This window comes from Podarcis melisellensis (genome assembly GCF_964234715.1).
Source record: "Podarcis melisellensis genome assembly, chromosome: 9".
Taxonomy (NCBI): domain Eukaryota; kingdom Metazoa; phylum Chordata; class Lepidosauria; order Squamata; family Lacertidae; genus Podarcis; species Podarcis melisellensis.
The window spans coordinates 18,475,024-18,493,835 of record NC_138541.1 but is presented as its reverse complement, the minus strand read 5'-3'; the positions used below and the strand labels follow the sequence as shown (position 1 = coordinate 18,493,835).

Here is an 18,812-nt window from a genome sequence, read left to right as displayed (position 1 = left end):
TTACTGTGACATGAGAACCAGGTCACAGTCATGACTCTGTGTTAACAACTGTACCTACACATGATGCAGAGGGAAGTGAGGGGCAGATGGGGCTTGTCCACCTGGGAAGGTAGCCCATCTAGGAAAAGGAAAACTAAATCTCCGCTGCCTTGCAGGACATCTTCGGGGAGGGGAAGGCTAAGGAGTAAACTCTACACAAATCTGGACTGAAGTCCCTATGATGATTGGATGGAGTCTTGTATTCCTTTTTCCGGAAACTCCTGCAGTTAAGGCAACACCAAATGTATTGCTCTGTTTTCCTCTGAGCAACATCAGCAAGGCCCAGAGGGAGGTCTTGTTGTCTGGGCAGCCCAGGACCTCCAGACACACTGCCCAGGGCTTGCGCTCCACAGAGGTCACTTCACACACTGTGAGTCACCTCTGGAGGCACACTCCATTGTCTCCTGAGGCAGACAGGTGGCAACTGTCCTTAACTACTGCAACTTCCACTACGTTTTTTCCATATGGTGCCCAATATCATTTTATTCTGGAAAAGTATTATTGAAGAACATGACAGAAGACTGTGACACATTGTCTGTTCCTCATACAGAACATTCATGTACACACCCTCTTATGGACAGTTGCATAGAAATATACAGCCAGTCCACATGTTACAAAGTGGTGGAATTATGTTGGACACACTGATCTCACCCATTATCCATAAACCAATCATTCTACTCTTTTCTCTGTGTTCTCTAGGTTTTCTTCTTTCCAGCTGTCACTCTGCATACCATGGCTAACAAGCCTGTTAAGTTCCCACTGGGCTGTTTTTAGACATTTTGTCTCACTGTTTTGTTGTTGTTGTTTTAAAAAAGAGTTTCCTGTATTTTTGCTAACCTTGGGGCTACCCTGAACATGCTGGAAAAAAATACTTCTGTGTTGCATCTTAATGGCCCCATTTTGCCTACAGTACATTCCTTGTGGCTTCCAACCCTGTGAAATTTCTACTACAAAGAGCAATACCCTGCCAACACAGGTCCTATTGCATAATATCTAGCCACATTTCTTGACACCCTCAAACAATCCTAGAAAAAAAATAGCTGAGGCAAGAACTCACAGAACATTTTTGCCTAACCTATGCCAAACATAATGGTGTTATAATAATGCTGTGGCACTATTCTTTTGTTAAGTAATACCAAAGGAGATGTTATTGGGGGGGTTTTGGTGACTGATATGAATTATAGTGGTCTGCAGCATCCATAAGTCATTTTAGCTGTATCCTTGTTAAAATGAAATTTGTTCTTCACAGGTCAAAACTCTGATTTATATCACTACAATAAATCATATGATATAATTTTAATATGCTATATATAATTTTAATTACAGTGGTACCTCGGGTTAAATATTTAATTCGTTCCGGAGGTCCGTTCTTAACCTGAAACTGTTCTTAACCTGAAGCACCACTTTAGCTAATGGGGCCTCCTAAAAGGACACATTCTACTCACGTAAAAACACGCTGATTCCTGGACCGTCTGCGGGCCAGATTTAGGAGGCGATTGGGCCAGATCCAGCCCCCAGGCCTTAGTTTGCCTACCCATGATCTAAACCAGGCTTCCTCAACCTCAGCCCTCCAGAAGTTTTGAGCCTACAGTTCCCATCATCCCTGACCACTGGTCCTGCTAGCTAGGGATCATGGGAGTTGTAGGCCAAAAACAGCTGGAGGGCCGAGGTTGAGGAAGCCTGATCTAAACCATAATCTTGAGCTCAGACAAACTTCAGCATAGCTGCCCCACCACGCTTTGCTTAAAGGACCAGGGAGGACCAAAGCAGGTGCAAGCTTCCCCCCACCCCGCCCAGGAGCCAGCATGTTCACATAATCACAGTCATAATCCATAGTCTGGCCCCATCTGCACTATACATATGAAGTAGTATCATACCACTTTAATTTGTCATGGCTTCTCCCCAAAAACCTTAAGAACGGTTGATTTTAAAAGTGCTGGGAATTGCTTACAGACACCCACCCCCATTCCCCTCACAGAAGTACAATTCCCAGAGTTCCCTGGGAAGAAGAAGGAGTGATTGTTAAACTACTATGGGAATTGTAGCTCTGTGATAATACAGTCTCCTGAAAGCTCCCTGCCCCATAGTAAACTACAATTTCCAGGATTCTTTGAGAGAAGCCATCAGAAAAGGAAAAAGCAAGGAGGATGACTGTGTATGTGAACGGACGAATATTGTTACATGAAAATTGATAACATATCACATGTTAAACTGAATTAGTTCTCCTAATTTGACTTTGTATTCCTTCATATTTATTTTACTTATTCTCATGTTTCCCATTTGGAATAGGCCTAATAAGACAACAAAATTCCATTTCGTTGGGTAGAGAGATTGTCAGTGTTTGCCTTTCTGCTGTCCACTGCAGGTTTCCTGCATAAATCTTTCCACGCCCTTACAGATGTTCATATCTTAGGACAGATCTGTTTCCCTTGAGGGTCAGCCAAACCATTAAGAATCTGTGTTTTAATGTGGGAGGAGCTGCCCAGCATCTGGCAATGGAATATAATCTATATATTCAAAATCTGTTTAAGGCTTCTTTAATTTTTCCAAAGCCGCTCCTTCAACTTCCTCAGTAATATTGGAACGTTTTCTTTCTAATGGGTCCTCCGAGATAAAAAACGAGCACCTGTGCTTGTACAATCGGATTTTCACACAGAATGCGATCTGCAGCAGTATGCTTACTTGGAAACAAGTTTTTGCAATGGAGCTTCATTCCCAGAAAATGCTCTGGGATGTTAAAAGGAGTGGAACAAAGAATGATGGAAAATTAATGTCTCTCAAACTAGCACCACATCTTACAGAACAGCAGGAAAGATAGCCAGCCACAAATGACTCCAGCACAACAGTAAACATATTTCCAAAATTCTAGAAACCCATGAAGTAGATTTGGAGCATATTCTTATATTCAGTATCTGCTGGCAATAGGATTTGATGGAAGCCATGAAACACCAACAGATTGCCATGAACACTTCTGCCACCAAAACACACACCAGCAAAGATACAGTGACAGAACAGGTGAATTTGGGTACACTCATGCATCTTATAGGAGTGACACAGGAAACACAAAATCCTATAAACCGTGAGTGGTATTCAACTAAGTTTTATTAAGAGTGGACTCATTTTAACTGATGAACCTAACTTTTGTTCATTAAATTTAATGGATCTACTCAGAGTACAACTTAGCTACATATTACCCCTTTAATTCACAATCACAGTTTAATAAGAATTTTTTTTAATACCCTGCCCAACTGGCTGGGTTTTCCCAGCCACTCTGGACAGCTTACAGCATATCTAAAAACATAAAACATCAAGTATTAAAAACCTCCCATTCCAGGGCTGCCTTCAGATGTCTTGTGTCATTTTTTATCTCCTTGACATCTGAAGAGAGGGTGTTCCACAGGGAGGGCACCACTACTGAGAAGACCCTATGCCTGGTCCCCTGTAACTTCACTACTTGCAGTGAGGGAAACGTCAGAAGGCCCTCGGAGCTGGACCTCAGTGTCCGGGCTGAGCGATGGGGGTGGAGACACTGCTTCAGGTATACTCAGTCAAGGCCATTTAGGCCTTTAAAGGTCAGCACCAACACTCTGAATTGTGCCTGGAAATGTACTGGGAACCAGTGAAGATCTTTTAGGACCAGTGTTATGTAGTTCCGGCAGCCACTCCCAGTCACCAGTCTAGCTGCAGAATTCTGGATTTGTTGTAGTTTCCAAGTCACCCTCAAAGGTGGCCCCACATAGAGCGCATTGAAGCAGTCCAAGCAGGAGATAACCAGGGCATGAACTATTCTGGTGAGACAGTCTGTGGACAGGTAGGGTCTCAGCCTGCGTACCAGATGGAACTGCTAGACAGCTGCCCAGGACACAGAATGGACCTGTGCCTCCATGGACAGCTGTGAGTCCAAAATGACTCCCAGGCTGCACAGCTGGTCTTTCAGGGGCACAGTTACCCTGTTCAGGAACAGGGAGTCCTCCACACCCACCTGCCCGTCTCCCCAAAACAGTACTTCTGTTTCAACTTCAATCTGTTAACCACCATCCATCTGCCAACCACCTTCACCGACCTCACTGGATCTGATTTGAAGGAGAGGTAGAGCTGGGAATCATTTGCACACTAACAAACAAACATACAGAAGCCTACCAATTTGTTCTCTAGCCTATGAGAGGAAAAAACGATACATCTTTGAAAATTATTTTTTTAAAAAAAAACAAACAAACAATCATACATTAATTTATTTGTATCAAAGGACTGCCCCTTCCAGTTCTTATACTTTATGGCCAGGGTTTGGAACTACAGTCCCAAGGGCCAAATGCAGCCTTCAGGCCACCCACCTCCTACAGGCCACTTCCTCCTTGAACACTCTTGCCTGGTGGTTCTCCAGTGGTTCTGGTTTCATCTCCAGGGACAGCTGAAGAAGGTAGCATTAGATTAGTGTTCCTCAGCCCCATGACTCTTGAGCTGTTTGGTGCCAAAGAACACTCTATTGTATCCTGTGCTATTTAACATCTATCTATATGAAATCACCAGGAGTGGTCAGTGGGAGATATGGAATGAAGCGTCATCAGGGCACTGATGAAACCCAACGTTTTTTCTCGATAGCATCTGAATCAGGAATGGTCAAGCAGGCCCTGGTGTCCAGATGCAGTGGTGGACTTTGAGGGCTAACAACTGGGTCAAAATCCTGCCAAGTCAGAGGTGGGGGATTCCCCGGATGAGAAGTCAGTAAATGGGGTCCCAGTCTCCCTGAATGTAGTGTGTAGTTTGTGGGTGCACCTTGATCCGTTTTATATCCATGCATGTGTTCAGGTTTTTCTTCTGTTTTGGTTTTCTATTAGTTTTAAGATAATAAATCTAATAAGTGCAATAAGTAAATAAATAATAGATCTAGCCCTGTTACTGGGGGCGTAGGTCTCCTCAGTAGCTAAGGGTGCATTTGACCAGCTATGGCTGGTAACAGTGCTTTTTTTCTGGGTGGACGCAGGGGTACGCATACCCCTAAACATTTTGTGAATCTAAGTTTGGCCTCATTGAGGGGCAGTATTTTAATATGAGTAGGAAAATGAGAGTATCCCTAAACATTTTTTTAAGAAAAGAAGCACTGACTGGTAAGGTGGCTCAGACTGTTTTTGAATCGTGACAGCTTGACCACACTTGCCCATGCATTAGTAACATCAAGGTTGGATTACTGCCATACACTCTATGTGGGGCTACTCTTGAGGTTGGTTGGGCAGCAGCAGCAAGTGCAGAACACAGTGGCTAGGTTGTTGGGGGGGGCAAACTACTATCAAGGTACAACACGATATTTTCTGGATTTGCACTTGTTTCCAGTCTGCTACCAGGGAAAGTTCAAGATTTTGGTACTAACATGTAAGATCCAATACAGCTCAGGACAAGGTTACTTGAGAGAACAGCTTATTCCTTATATTGCCAGTAGATCACTGTGTTGTGCAGGAGAATTTCTCCTTAAAGTCCCTAAAATATCAGATGCAAGAACTCAGAGCAGGGCCTTCAGTGTAGTGGCCCGTTTTGTGGAGCAGCATCCCTGCTGACATACAACAAGCAAACCACTAGATGTACTTTCCAGAAACAACTGAAGACAATTTCGTTTACAAAACTTTTCCAGCCACATGAAAATATATCTGCATTAGGTTTAAAAACAATACAGAAAAAAACCCTATTTTTAGTTACATTTGTACTTTTTAAAAGAATTTTTAGCTGTTTATGGTATGTTTGTAACATGCCTTGAAACAAATGCAAAAGGTGATTCATGAATTAATTAAATAACAACTAGAATGGTCCTAAGTTCTGGCTTCTGTCAGAGCATCTTCACAGTTCTAAAGATACATCATCCTTATAACTAAACCGTTAACTAAACACATTTATTTATACCAGTTTGTATTCAGTTCAAAATCTGCCTTTGGCGAATGTTGATTTATACATTCTTTTAAAACTTCCCAGATACTTGTTTCCTGTGCAGTTCATTCATTAACTTCACTCTTCACTTTCCCCTTTTTAAAATGAGAACCTTTTCAGTCCTTTTAAACAAGCTAAAAGTTATTATGCTGACTCATGTTTCCCAATCATTTGCATTCAACTCAGCTTCCTTTTTAAAAAGTAATATTTTTAAAAAATAAAAAGGCATAAATCTCTAAATTCCCGCTTAGATTTTTTTTCCTTTTTTGCATAATTTTACTCCAACACATCACTGAAGTAATTTCAAAGAACTGTATCAACAGTGTAAGAGCAAACATCAGTTGCTACTGATACCAAAACGACCTTAACGGCGTTTTGCTGCTTCTATAAACTTCAGAATGCTATCACCCTACTCAAAAGCAAATGGCAACGTGAAAAAATGCAGGGAAGGCGAAGAAAAATGCAGTAAAGTAGAGGGTTGCAAGTTTAACACACATCAGCTTTCAATTCCCATGCACTGCTGAACTTTTTTTATTTTGCACAAAGCACCGGTGGCTTGCAAACTCCAAGCTACTCTCCCCTAAGCTTTCCATTTCACAATAGCAACAGAGCAGTTAGAGGCTATCTTCAGTTCATCAGCACCCTGTCAGAAGTACATTGCACAACATTTTATCTCCTTACCCCTGGTGTGCATCGAGAGCAGCATGAGGAGGGAAACGTGAAACCTCCAGTTTGGTTCTTCTAGCCAGTTCATTGCAGTAGCAGCAGCAGCGGCAGCAGCAGCAGTGATTTGCTTGTGGTTTAAATCTCCCGTTTCTTTCCTTTTCTTATTTCACTTTGCAACCCTTTTGCACTCCCGCCTCTCTCAGATCCTCACATGAGTCTTGCCAGCAAAGCCTGGAGAGGAGAAGGTGAAAGACAAGCCTGTTACAAACTGGTTCTGTCACCACATAGTCCTCAACTGATCACCCTCGTGGGGAGGACAACAAAAGGGCAGCAAGGCTCTCAAGCCGGACTGGATTCCTGAGACAGGAGCATGGACTGATTGCTGCCCACACTGGGAATGTGTGTAAACTTAGAAGCTGCAGCCAGAGAGATAGAGACAGAGAGATTTCAGCTCCTCTCTTCTCTTTTACACTCATGTGCACAAAACAAAGCCAGGAGATCCTTGAGGAATACAAAGAAAGTACCAAACTGCCAGGCGTTATTATGAAAACAAAAGTACAACTGTGATTTCTTCAGTTCGAATTAGCTTGTTAACCATGCTTTGCACTGATCAACAGAAAGTTGCGCAGCTTCAAATTATGGGGTTTTTAAAAGTTGTTTTTTTGGCTTCTCATTTCAGCCTATTCCTGAGGAAGCAAGGCAAAAAAAAAAAGTTTTTAAAAAGTGGCATTTTAAGTAAACCGAGCTTTAGATCACTGTGTATTCCACTCGGCACCAGTCATACGGTGAGGCAGAAGGAAGTGGGCACATCAATCTGCAGGTTTTAAAGGGTGATTAATCATCAGAAATATGTTTTCGTTGTTTCTATAGTGATGGGTGATATTACTCAAACTGGGCTTTCCTAAACACAGACTAATTTCGGCTCATTTTTGATCAAGCCCAATTACTATTTTAAGCACAGCTCCATCAAAGCTCCATCACACTTTTGGAGACGCCACTGGAAACACAAGATCTGGGGCTCTGAATGCTCTCCATCGCTTCTGCAAGGCTCCCTGCTCTTCTCCTTAACTCTCTGCATGGAACGCTGGTGCCCCAGAAGTGTCCTTTCATAAGAACCCAAAGCACCAAGAGTCTATAATTTCCTTGGCTCCTGGTGCCAAGAATGCATGCTAAGGATTCCTAGGAATTGTCCCATTCAAGGGTTCCTTTGCTAAGGATCCAGAACCACTGGGAAATCACATCGCACATAGCTTTTGTCGTTGCAGGGCCTAATGAATGCCTAGCGCCTTGCATCCTTGCTGTAAGGCAAGTTTCGGCAGTGAGGTGGCTGGAGGCTGCTCCTGGGGAGGTAGAGGCTCGGCTTATTATGAGCTAAGCTCAAACTCCAGAAATCTGGAGGTGGAAGGGAACAACTACTCTAGAAATTTTGGACTTGAGAAGTTTGATTCTGAAGTTTGGGTGCATCACTATTAGACAACAGTCCTATGCCCTCTTACCTGTGGGTAAAGGTAAAGGGACCACTGACCATTAGGTCCAGTCGTGGCCAACTCTGGGGTTGCGGCGCTCATCTCGCTTTATTGGCCGAGGGAGCCGGCGTACAGCTTCTGGGTCATGTGGCCAGCATGACTAAGCCACTTCTGGCGAACCAGAGCAGAGCACGGAAATGCTGTTTACCTTCCCGCCAGAGTGGTACCTATTTATCTACTTGCACTTTGATGTGCTTTCAAACTGCTAGATGGGCAGCAACAGGGACTGAGCAACGGGAGCTCACCCTATCGTGGGGATTTGAACCACCGACCTTCTGATCAGCAAGCCCTAGGCTCAGTGGTTGAGACCACAGGGCCAAGCCCTGTTAAAAACTCACTGGGACTTACTCCTGAAAAGATATGGAGAAGATGGCACTGCTAGTTACTAGAATGTCTGGGGCCAAACCTGGCTCCACTTTGTAAGCCTGGGTTCCTGATGTTTTTGCAAGATAGCATATCCACTTGCTTTTGGGCACCCACAATGGCAGATTAGCCATAACCCCGATATCAAAATATAGCAGTACATGTTGTTTGTAGTTTAATGTTATATATTTACTGAGCAGCCACAAACCATTTTCTGTGGATGACATCTAGGTTATTTTGATCTGATCAAAGAAAGGTTGTGCAAGTACTGTAAAATACACCTATGCTCTTCAACAACCACAAAACATATTATTTTGACACAAGACTCAGTCTTTCATGATGAATTTAGAAGTTAAACTAGATGAAAAGGATAGTGCACACTGAATCAAAAAATATAAGCGTACCAGTATACCAACAGTGGAGGGGTCATTAAAAATATACGTATATGCAATATAACTGAATATATTGCACAAACCAATATTTCACCATTTCTTACAATATATACTTTATACAAAGTTTTTTTTATAAAAAAATCACAACATCACATTATTGCAATTTTAAAAATGGGTCATAATTCAGTAGTAAAACATTAGCTTTGTATGCAAAAGATCCCAAGTTCAAACCCTGGTGTCTCCAGTTAGGGCTTGTTAAGCCTCCAGCCCGGAACCCGGAGAGCTGCTGCCAGTCAGTGTCAGCAATACTGACCTAGACAAACCAATGGTGTGACTGAGTACAAAGCAGTTTCTTATGTTCCAAAATCAGCAGGACACCCTTTCATTTTGTTTCTTTCTTAAAAGTAGATTCTCTAAGGCTCTGATCTTAATTGAAAGAATTCCCATTTCTGAAAATAACAACCGAACATCTGGCCCAAACAATACTGTTGTCCTTATAATACTGCAAGAAAAAGGCAGTATGTGCAGAGAAGATTCTGTTTGGTGGGTAGGACATGTCAGGAGTTCAGCCTACACTCGAGTAGGACCCTGGCAGAGACATATGCCTGACTGGCATGTTCTCTCCCTCCTGGTTGTTCGTTCGGGAGCTTCAAAAGCTTTCTTCTGCCCAACATCACAGCGACCGATGCCAACCGACACCGGCACACTTAGGGATCCGCAGAGTTTGCACGGTTGCGTAACAGACCTCAGCAATTCAGCATTTTGGCTAATCTACTTTATTTACATATAAACACACACGGAGCACTGCAACATGGCTCCCTCTCTCTCTAGCATCAGACAGCAAAGAGAAAAAACAAAGGACAAAAGTCCCACTTCACGGAACCCAGTAACACAAACATCCTGCCTCAGTCACTTCCCACTCTGTGGAGTCAAAATATACACCATCATGTGAAAGACAAAAATCCTATTACTGCAATCACGGAGCAGGAATTCTAACAGGACAGTGGTGGCCACAAGGATGGCAAGAACTGAAACATGAAGTGAACTAGAGGGCAGTGTGAAGAAGCAGGAGGAACAGAGGCGTTAGGAGTTCGATACTTGCCATTTCCTCCTAGACTGTGGAAGGTAAAAACATAGGGCAACAGGAATGTGTGTCCCATTCCTGGGCAGGGAAATAGGAACAGAGGAAGGAAGGAGCATGGTGGTATTCAGTGAAGGGACTCAAAAACTATCTGAGGAGGAACCCCTTCCTGAAAAAAGTGAAGAATAAGCAGACACAGAGGATTTGGCATAAAAAGCCATCTCCACACCCAGGCTGGCTCCTACAGGGTTTCATGCACCAAAGTCTGGTCGAAGCAGGGATTAACATTGTAAATAACAACATAAAATAAAAGCTGAAGATGCTGCTGTCTTCATTATTTGTTTGATGGAGTCGTTTGTAGACCGCCTTTCCATCCAAGAATCCCAAAGGAATTGGAATAGAATTCCAACACTAACTGTACCCCTAACCATGCCCACTCAGAAGTAAATCTAGAGGATTAAATGGAGATTACTCGTATGCATGTGGGCCCAAAGTATTGAAACACATGTAAACATACATTAAAAACTTATGTAAAATCAAAATCAAAAGGAGACAATGGCTTGGTTCGCACAATATTATGAACTTAGTGACACTGCGGCTGCATTCACATCACAGTTTGTTCTGTTTTCACTACGTTTCCCCAACATTGTATTTGAGTTTTCACAGGATGTAAAAAGCCAATTCCAGAACTATAGTGGAATATTTCTGTATTATTTACAGGTGGATGTTTTCTGGAAGCAAATAATACAAAAAAAAGCAGTAAACCTGCACTGTTGTTCCAGAAGTAGCTTTTATGTTGTGCAAAAGCTCAAATATAATGTGGAACATAAGAGTCATGAAAATCAAATAAACTGTCATGTGAATGCAGCCTGAATGCATATTGGATCTCCCAGAGAGCAGTTTGTACTCACTTAGTTCCTCCCTTGCCCTTTCTGCTAAATGCACTGCATGAGCAAAACCAAGGTTTGACTTAGTGTGGCCTCTGAACTAGGAGTGTGGCCTCTGAACTAGGACTTGTGGTTAAGTTCTCTCCTCACCAACCACAGGCTAAGAGGTTTGGACCTGGAACAGCACTACATTGTGAAGTAGTGACATACTTGGGTGGGGGAGAGGCTTTCCCCACCATGACTAATAGGGATGGAGGCTTAGACAGATTCTCCAAGATCAAAGGCAGCATGCTTCTGGAATAACAGCTAGGGATGGCAACTGCCCTCACGTGCTGCTTATGCGCTTTACAATAAACATGTGGCTGGGAAGATACTGGGCTGAAAACCCCCGAATAAAATTCATTACATAATTTGCAAGGTTGTTTGCTTGCTATGCATCTGGACATTTCTTAAGATATCACAACCAAATGTTGTGTGATGGTTCCTCAGTTCAAAGAGTAGGTTTCTATCTATGTTTGGATAACAGTGGCTGCCGTTTCTAAACATTTCAAAACAACACAGTTTTTAACCACTGATTTTAAAACTGCACTGATGATGTTGTTGTTGTTGTTTGGAATTCCAAGCAATGCCAGGTACCAGGCTCCTAGTTTAATTAATTAAAATCTCTAGAAAACATTTACATGTTAAAGTGCAATTTCCAGTGACGGTACAGATTTAAGTGGGCATAGCCAGATGTTGACGGACCTCAACTCCCATCAGCCCCAGCCAGTATGGACAAAGGCCAGGGATGATGGGAGCTGTAGTCCAATGACACTGGGAGCTCATTGACTACCCCATTCTACACCAACACCTCACTGCCCTCTGAGGATGGTTCTTGGTATGAGCTTTCGTGTGCATGCACACTTCTTCAGATATCTGAAGAAGTGTGCATGCACACGAAAGCTCATACCAAGAACTAACTTAGTTGGTCTTTAAGGTGCTACTGGAAGGAATATTTTTTGTTTTGACTATGGCAGACCAACACGTCTACCTATCTGTAACTGGAACTTTGAGGATGGGACATCAATGAGAGAAGTAACCATGCAGCCACCATGATCAAAACATGCACAGATTAGTCTGAGTATCATATGGTGAAGTTTCAACATCAACCATATTACAAGAATAATGCTACGAATCAGGCCTATGTACATATCATGCAAAACTGAAAGCGAAGATAAATATTGATCCTAAAAGGTAAAGAGAACAAACGAAACACACAGAGAGACAGCCATTTCCCATCTCTCTCCTTTCTTTCTGAACAGGTGTCATTTGTACATGTTTGTACTAACTAGCCCAGGAACCTATTTGTGGCTCATCTCACAACATTTTTCATGTCACAAAACTGATTCTATTACAGTTCCTAATGTATCGTGAACGTGTCTGCTTTGTTTCAACGCCACTTTGCGAGTTTCCTAACAGAACTTACTTGTCAGCATATGCAGTGCTTGCAAAAGTGTGGTTTATCCATCACTGTCACGCCACTTTAGAGAAGGAAAGGGCCAATATACTCATGAGGACTGCTTGTGCTTCTATCTAGACCGAGCCCATAACCTAACAAGACTATATGCACATTAGCAGCTTAAAATGGAGGTTGTTGCCCCTGCCCACTTTATTTCAAGTCACATTTGCACATTGTTGTACATACCAGAGAGGGGGTGGGCATGGGCATTGTCTCTTTGGTTTTCCCACACCTACAACTGAAGCTGTCATCTGCATACAGTGGTACCTCGGGTTACAAACGCTTCGGGTTACAAACACTTCGGGTTACAAACTCTGCTAACCCAGAAGTAGTACCTCAGGTTAAGAACTTTAATTCAGGATGAGAACAGAAGTTGTGCTGGCGGCACGGCGGCAGCAGGAGGCCCCATTAGCTAAAGTGGTACCTCAGGTTAAGAACGGTTTCAGGTTAAGAATGGACCTCCGGAACGAATTACGTTCATAACCCAAGGTACCACTGTATGCACAATGGCTATCTCAAAAGTGCACAGCTCAGACTAACTGCAAAGTGACTTTGGCTTAAACTTTTGTATTGAGGGAAAACACATCAAACAGAAGTATTTCTTAAGAAACGTCAGGATAGCTCTGCTCCATTGTGGGTAATGCCATGTGTACATGGATACAAAAAACCAGCAGTGGGAGCATGCTGAAACCAGAGTAAACAGTAACGTTCTACACAGCCTTTCCCTCTACTTCCAATGTGAAAGCACAGCTAAAGTTTAAGAAGTCTGGCTGCTAACTTGGAGGTTGGTGGTTCGAACACACCCAGGGATGGCTGTGGGCAGGATTCCTGCATTGCATAGGGCTGGACTAAAAGACCCTCGGGATCCCTTCTAATTCTACTCTTCTACTATTCTGTGATACTTCATTTGGGCAGCAGCCATTTCTTACACCAGTAAGCTTCTGACTTTAAGAATCCAGTAACGTATAAGAGATGCCACTGAATCAGCAGCCCATGACAAAAAAAATCATGTTACGTCTGAATCCAACCCTGAAATAAGAAGGGACATGTGCTGATAGTTCTGACGCGAGACCAGCAAGCATCCTTATCTCCTTGGTAAGAGAACAGAGGCTGCTGAGCTGTATAATGCTAAGGGAATTCTACTGGGAGGCTCAGGTTTTACTCAGTTTTATTCCTGCTTTCATATTACTGGTGCAATTAAGAAGTCAGACTGTATTCGCTGATACTAAGTAAGTATCAAGGGTCCTATATGTGGCAACAACAGTGTGATTCAAAATAAATAAAGCGTGTAACTACTATGATTATGCCAGTTTTGTAAGTAGACGTCAAGGCTTTCGGAGTTTTGCATTTGATAAGTCATTTAATCCATATTACATTTTCCCACTGTATAAGGTTAGCACAGTTACTATTAAATCCTGTCCGGGGGGGGGGGGGTCCTTGAATAAAAAAAAAATCCAAGGTAATATAAATATAAAAAGGGGAATCTCGCTTGTTTCCATGGTTTGGAAAATGACATCATTGTTTCCATGCTTGTTAATCTTATCAGCCATGTAACTCTAGCTCTTTATTTTTTTTATGCTGATCATCTTATTATGTGCTTTAGAAAGCCACTGAATGCATTAGGTAAAGGAACAAAACCAACAGCCACACATTAATTGCAACAAGAAATCCTGCCTTGCTCCCTCTTCAAGCCCAAACCAACTATGATACTAAATTGGGAAAGATTAACAGTCATGCTTCTCCTTTTTTTAAAAAAAAAAATGTTATCTTTAGTAAACGTTTGGTACAAAAATGCATATGCTTCAGTTGTTTTAAAAGAAAAATCATAAATTGTTCAGAAAAGAAGTCACTGAGAAATGACTGTATGCCAAAAGTTCCTCTACACATACTAGAATTACTATTAATTTTTTACAATATACAATTCACTCCGTATATTTGCAGTGTTCATAAATGCTCAGTCACTACAAGGCCAGTTGTTCTGTGTCAATGTTATCACAAATGATATCCTCAGCAGAAGAAGGCTGATTGTGCGATATGCGTTATGTTCTGGTTTGTTGGCCAGCTGCTTGTTCCTAGCAGAAAGGTGTAAATTCTCAACGAAGAAAGCTAGCCTACTTCATAGTCACTTTCATTTCCTCATCCTGTGCGCATACACTTGAAAAGAAAGAATCAATTTAAATGGGATGCTCCGTGTGCACAAGCATGCAGGAAATTGCTTGCTTTTGTGGCATTTCATGTGTCTAGCATCTCATTTCTCATAACATATCCTGTCTGAACACATGGCCTTAGCACATGTCAGGAATCAGTGAACTGGAGCAAGCGCGTACTGATGTGCTAATGTTGCATGTGGGTTGCCAAGGGACCATTTTACAGTGGTACCTCAGGTTACATACTCTTCAGGTTACATACGCTTCAAGTTACAGACTCCGCTAACCCAGAAATAGTACCTCAGGTTAAGAACTTTGCTTCAGGATGAGAACAGAAATTGTGCTCCGGCGGTGCGGTGGCAGCAGGAGGCCCCATTAGCTAAAGTGGTGCTTCAGGTTAAGAACAGTTTCAGGTTAAGAACGGATCTCCGGAACGAATTAAGTACTTAACCCGAGGTACCACTGTATATGTGAAGCGTCATGGTGTCGGTTTTAAATCAGGTCCCAAATCCCACAAGTCTTCTGCTTTGTAGATGTGGGCTAAAACCATTCGGCACAGTTTCCCAATCATTATCAAAACGCTTTGATACAGTCTTTTTTTTTCCCTGAAGCCAGAGAATTTTCCCCCTCCCCAGTCCATTCCCAGCTCTCAACATTCCACATCACAGGCCAGTAGCAACCAGTAGCGGAAAACTTGCTTCAAACTCCCAGTGAAAAGACTAACACTTTGTTACAAATAAACAATCCAATCCAATCACCCCCACCGCCCCCTTGAATGAGCAGCATTATATTCCAAGCACGTATTCCCTTGCTTTTCAGAACGATGCTGGGTCTCGCCCGCCGCCCTCAACCTTCCAAGGCGAGGGGAGAAAATCCCATAACTTTTCCAAAGCCTGCAGAGGATGATTTGTGTTCTCGCTTATGGGGTATGACTGTCACTGTTGATCTGCTTTCAGGCCTAGATTACATGTGATAAGGGCTGACCTTATTTGAGTATTCACACATTATGCACTCATGGAGTGCAAGCCAGGGAAACAAAAGTCCCTCAGATGTTCTGTGCATCAATCAAGCTCACAGCAGGGAGGCTGCCAAACTTTTCTTCCATTTAACTGACGAGAGGAAAGGAGAGTCCAAGGCAGACTTAATAAAGTTTAAAGCTGTGCCACAGTAGACTTGGGGCCCATTGTCTTCCCCCCGAAAAAGTGTGGTTTTCAACAAATTCCCTGCAGTTGCTATTAGCAACAATGTCTTAAAGAAATTTAGCATGGGGAAAGTGAACAAACAAATTGGCAGAAATGCGTTGTGTGTCTGTGTGTGTGTGTTTTTCTTCTTCCTCCAACCGTTCTCTTTAATAAATATAAGCAAATTTCCCATGAACCTACAACATAACATTATTTTAAATGCCTATCTTTTTATAAGAAATTGGTGTGTAATTGAGGGAGAATTTCGGGGTACATCACAAAATAGAGAGGCGGGAAACCTATGCTCACTTACTCAGGAGTAAGCAAAATTGAACCCAGTGGAACTTAATTCCAACGTAAATATTTACAGCAATGACTGCAGAATACCTAGCCATATACATTTCAAGAATGCAACAATATTTCAAAGAAAACACTGCCGGTAATTGTCAATATTTGTTCTTCTTGTTTGCTTTAAGCATTTTGCAAGACTTGCTTATATTTATATTATTTTCTTTATTTCTTCACAATTTCCACCCCACCTTTCCTCCAAATTGTTCAGGGTGCATTTGGGGGGAGTTAATCCATTTTATCCTAACAACAACCCTAAGGGGTAAAGCCAGACTGAGTGAGTTGGGAATTAAGGGCACATCCACACCATACATTTAAAGCATATGGCTTTCACCAAATAATCCTGGGAACTGTGGTTTGTTAAAAAATATTGAGAATTGCAGCTCTGTAAGGGGACAACTACAACTCCCAGGTTTATTTTGGGGGGAAGTTGTGTGCTTTAAATATGAGATCAATGTGTGCTTTAAATGCATGGTGTGGATTTGCCCCAAATCATGTTAGCCTATATCCAAAATTTTAATCACTTTGCTTCTATTTCTAATAAGCTTTGACCTTTACTTTTATCCCTTCCAAGCTCCAGGTCATGGATCTCTTCACAAATGAACACATCCTTTATAAATACTCGTCCCTTCCTGTTGTGTCTATTCCTTCAGTTTCTATGTACCAGTCATGAGTCTCATCGCACTGGGTTTCAGTAATGCCTATTAGGACATACTTGCCATCCTGTATTAAGAGCTCAAATTTGTCTTGGTAGTTTCCCATACTCTGTGAATTAGTATAGAGACAACTAAAACCATGAGTTATTCTCTCCAGCTGCTTCCTCCTTGTAGTTTCCTGCTCTTCAGCAGGTTTCTGGAGCACTGCCTCAATTTCCTGTGCATCAAATACACTATTATCCCCCATACCAGGTGTTCTTCTGTCTTGCTCCTCCATAGGATTTAGTTTAAAGCTCTTCTGAACTCAGCAAACACATTCTTGTCACTACTGTGATGTGCAACTGTTGTAAACAAAAATCTGCCCTTTTTTCCCTTATGGGGTATCCAAGAGCCCATAACCCATCTCTTGCCAGAAGTCCTTCCTCAAGGAAGCAAATACCATGGTCAAAGAAGCCAAACATTTCCTGAAATCAACACCAGTGCAGCCAGTAGTTTACTTCTAGTTCTTTCCTCTTTCTTCCTGAGGCATGACCTTCAAGAGGAAGGAGTGTTGAAAAAGACCACCTGCACCCCAAGGCCCTTCAGCTTCCTGCCCAGAAAGAAACAATAAGAAGCCACTATCTTGCACTGCCTTACAAATGTTCCAGTAAGAGTTAATATCTCATTCATCTATCAGAAATCCACATCTTTTTACCAGTTTTGTAAACATTAATTTAAAGTATGAAACAAAAACTCAACCAATTTCAGTAAAGAAGGAAAAAACACTTTGACAATGGTGTTTGTGTGTGTGTGTGTGTGTGTGTGTGTGTAAGTAACAATTGTTTTGAATTACCGGTACTTTAACATCGCTTAGGCTCATGTTAATATTTCAATATTTAATAGTCTCTTAAATAGTCATAATGGGTATGTAAAAATCTCTTTTCATGTAGCCTTACTCTTACACTTCAACCCAGTGCATGTTTACACAGAATTAAGGCTTAATCCCATGTGAGAATGGAAGTAAGCACCATTGAATTCACTGGGACTTACTTTTGAGCGCACGAGCCGTCTTAAGAACAGCTTCTTCTCCAGAGCGATCTCGGCCCTGAATGGGAAGCCTGGACTTTGAAAGTCATCTAATCTTCCTTGCTGTATTATACTACTGTATTGTTTTAATTAGTGCTTTGATTTTGTGTGGAGTGCCCTACCTGGGTGGATGGAGCAGCCAAGTAATTTCGTTGTCCCCGAGAGGGAGCAATGACAATAAATATATTATTATTATTATTATTATTATTATTATTATTATTATTATTATTATTACCTGTATACAACTTTACTGCAAATCCCCACCCCACCCCTGCTAATGCAGAATGCTAAGAGGTGGCATTCAGTCACTGCTATTCAGAAATTCTTGCCTTCCCACAATCGTTGACCTGAAACCAAGTATTGACAGGTTTAATTATAGTTATGCAGAACTGAAAAGTTTAATGGAGTATATATATTGGTAAAGCCCTTTGGAGACCTAATTCCTTTGTACATGTGCTGGCACCTTCTCATTATGTTTTCCTCTCTTCTTGTATTATATTGGAATCGCCCTGTGCAACTAGGCAGAATAAAGCACCTGTTGTTTTGTCAATTGTTTATCAGTGACAATTTCAAGAGGCAGAGCTTATATTACTAAAGTGGCACTAATGGGAAAACTACACCAGCCAAATTTCTCATTCCTATAATTTAAAAGCACAGGGACCCTGCCCAGACCTAGCTTTCACACCTTCCAACCTTTAAAAGATGAAAATAGGGATAAGTTTATAACATACCTATTTTTCACTCTGCCCAAGCACTCCTTGCCTCCTCGCACAATGCTGAAAGTTCTGCTCTATCAAAAGTAGCCTGTCCTATACAATTTTAAAAGCCAAGAAGGGGGTGGGGAAGAGATAAAGGTATGTTTATAGGCTTCCTATCAAAGTTTTGTGAGTAGGGCAATCAGTGTTGGTTACCCTGAGGCACTACCAGACCAACCTCTTGACAAAAGACTTGTTGATAGCTTGTAATATTCAGGCAACATGTCTCCAGGAGAGCTAAGATGATCGCCAGGAGGAGGAGGGGGCAAGGTGTTTGCGTGTGGAAAGAACAAAA

At 42.0% G+C, this 18,812-nt stretch overlaps 1 protein-coding gene across 3 annotated transcripts in view; it reads right to left on the bottom strand.

Annotated features, from left to right (window-relative positions):
• The window catches only part of BMPR1B (bone morphogenetic protein receptor type 1B), a 215,194-nt gene that overhangs the window by 72,167 nt on the left and 124,215 nt on the right, over window positions 1–18,812 (bottom strand). For all 3 annotated transcript variants that reach the window (XM_081925070.1, XM_081925071.1, XM_081925072.1), the window contains one exon: window positions 6,634–6,849. In XM_081925070.1, the coding sequence (XP_081781196.1) occupies window positions 6,634–6,706 (73 nt within the window). In that variant the 5' untranslated portion in view covers window positions 6,707–6,849. The remainder of the gene's footprint in view (window positions 1–6,633; window positions 6,850–18,812) is intronic.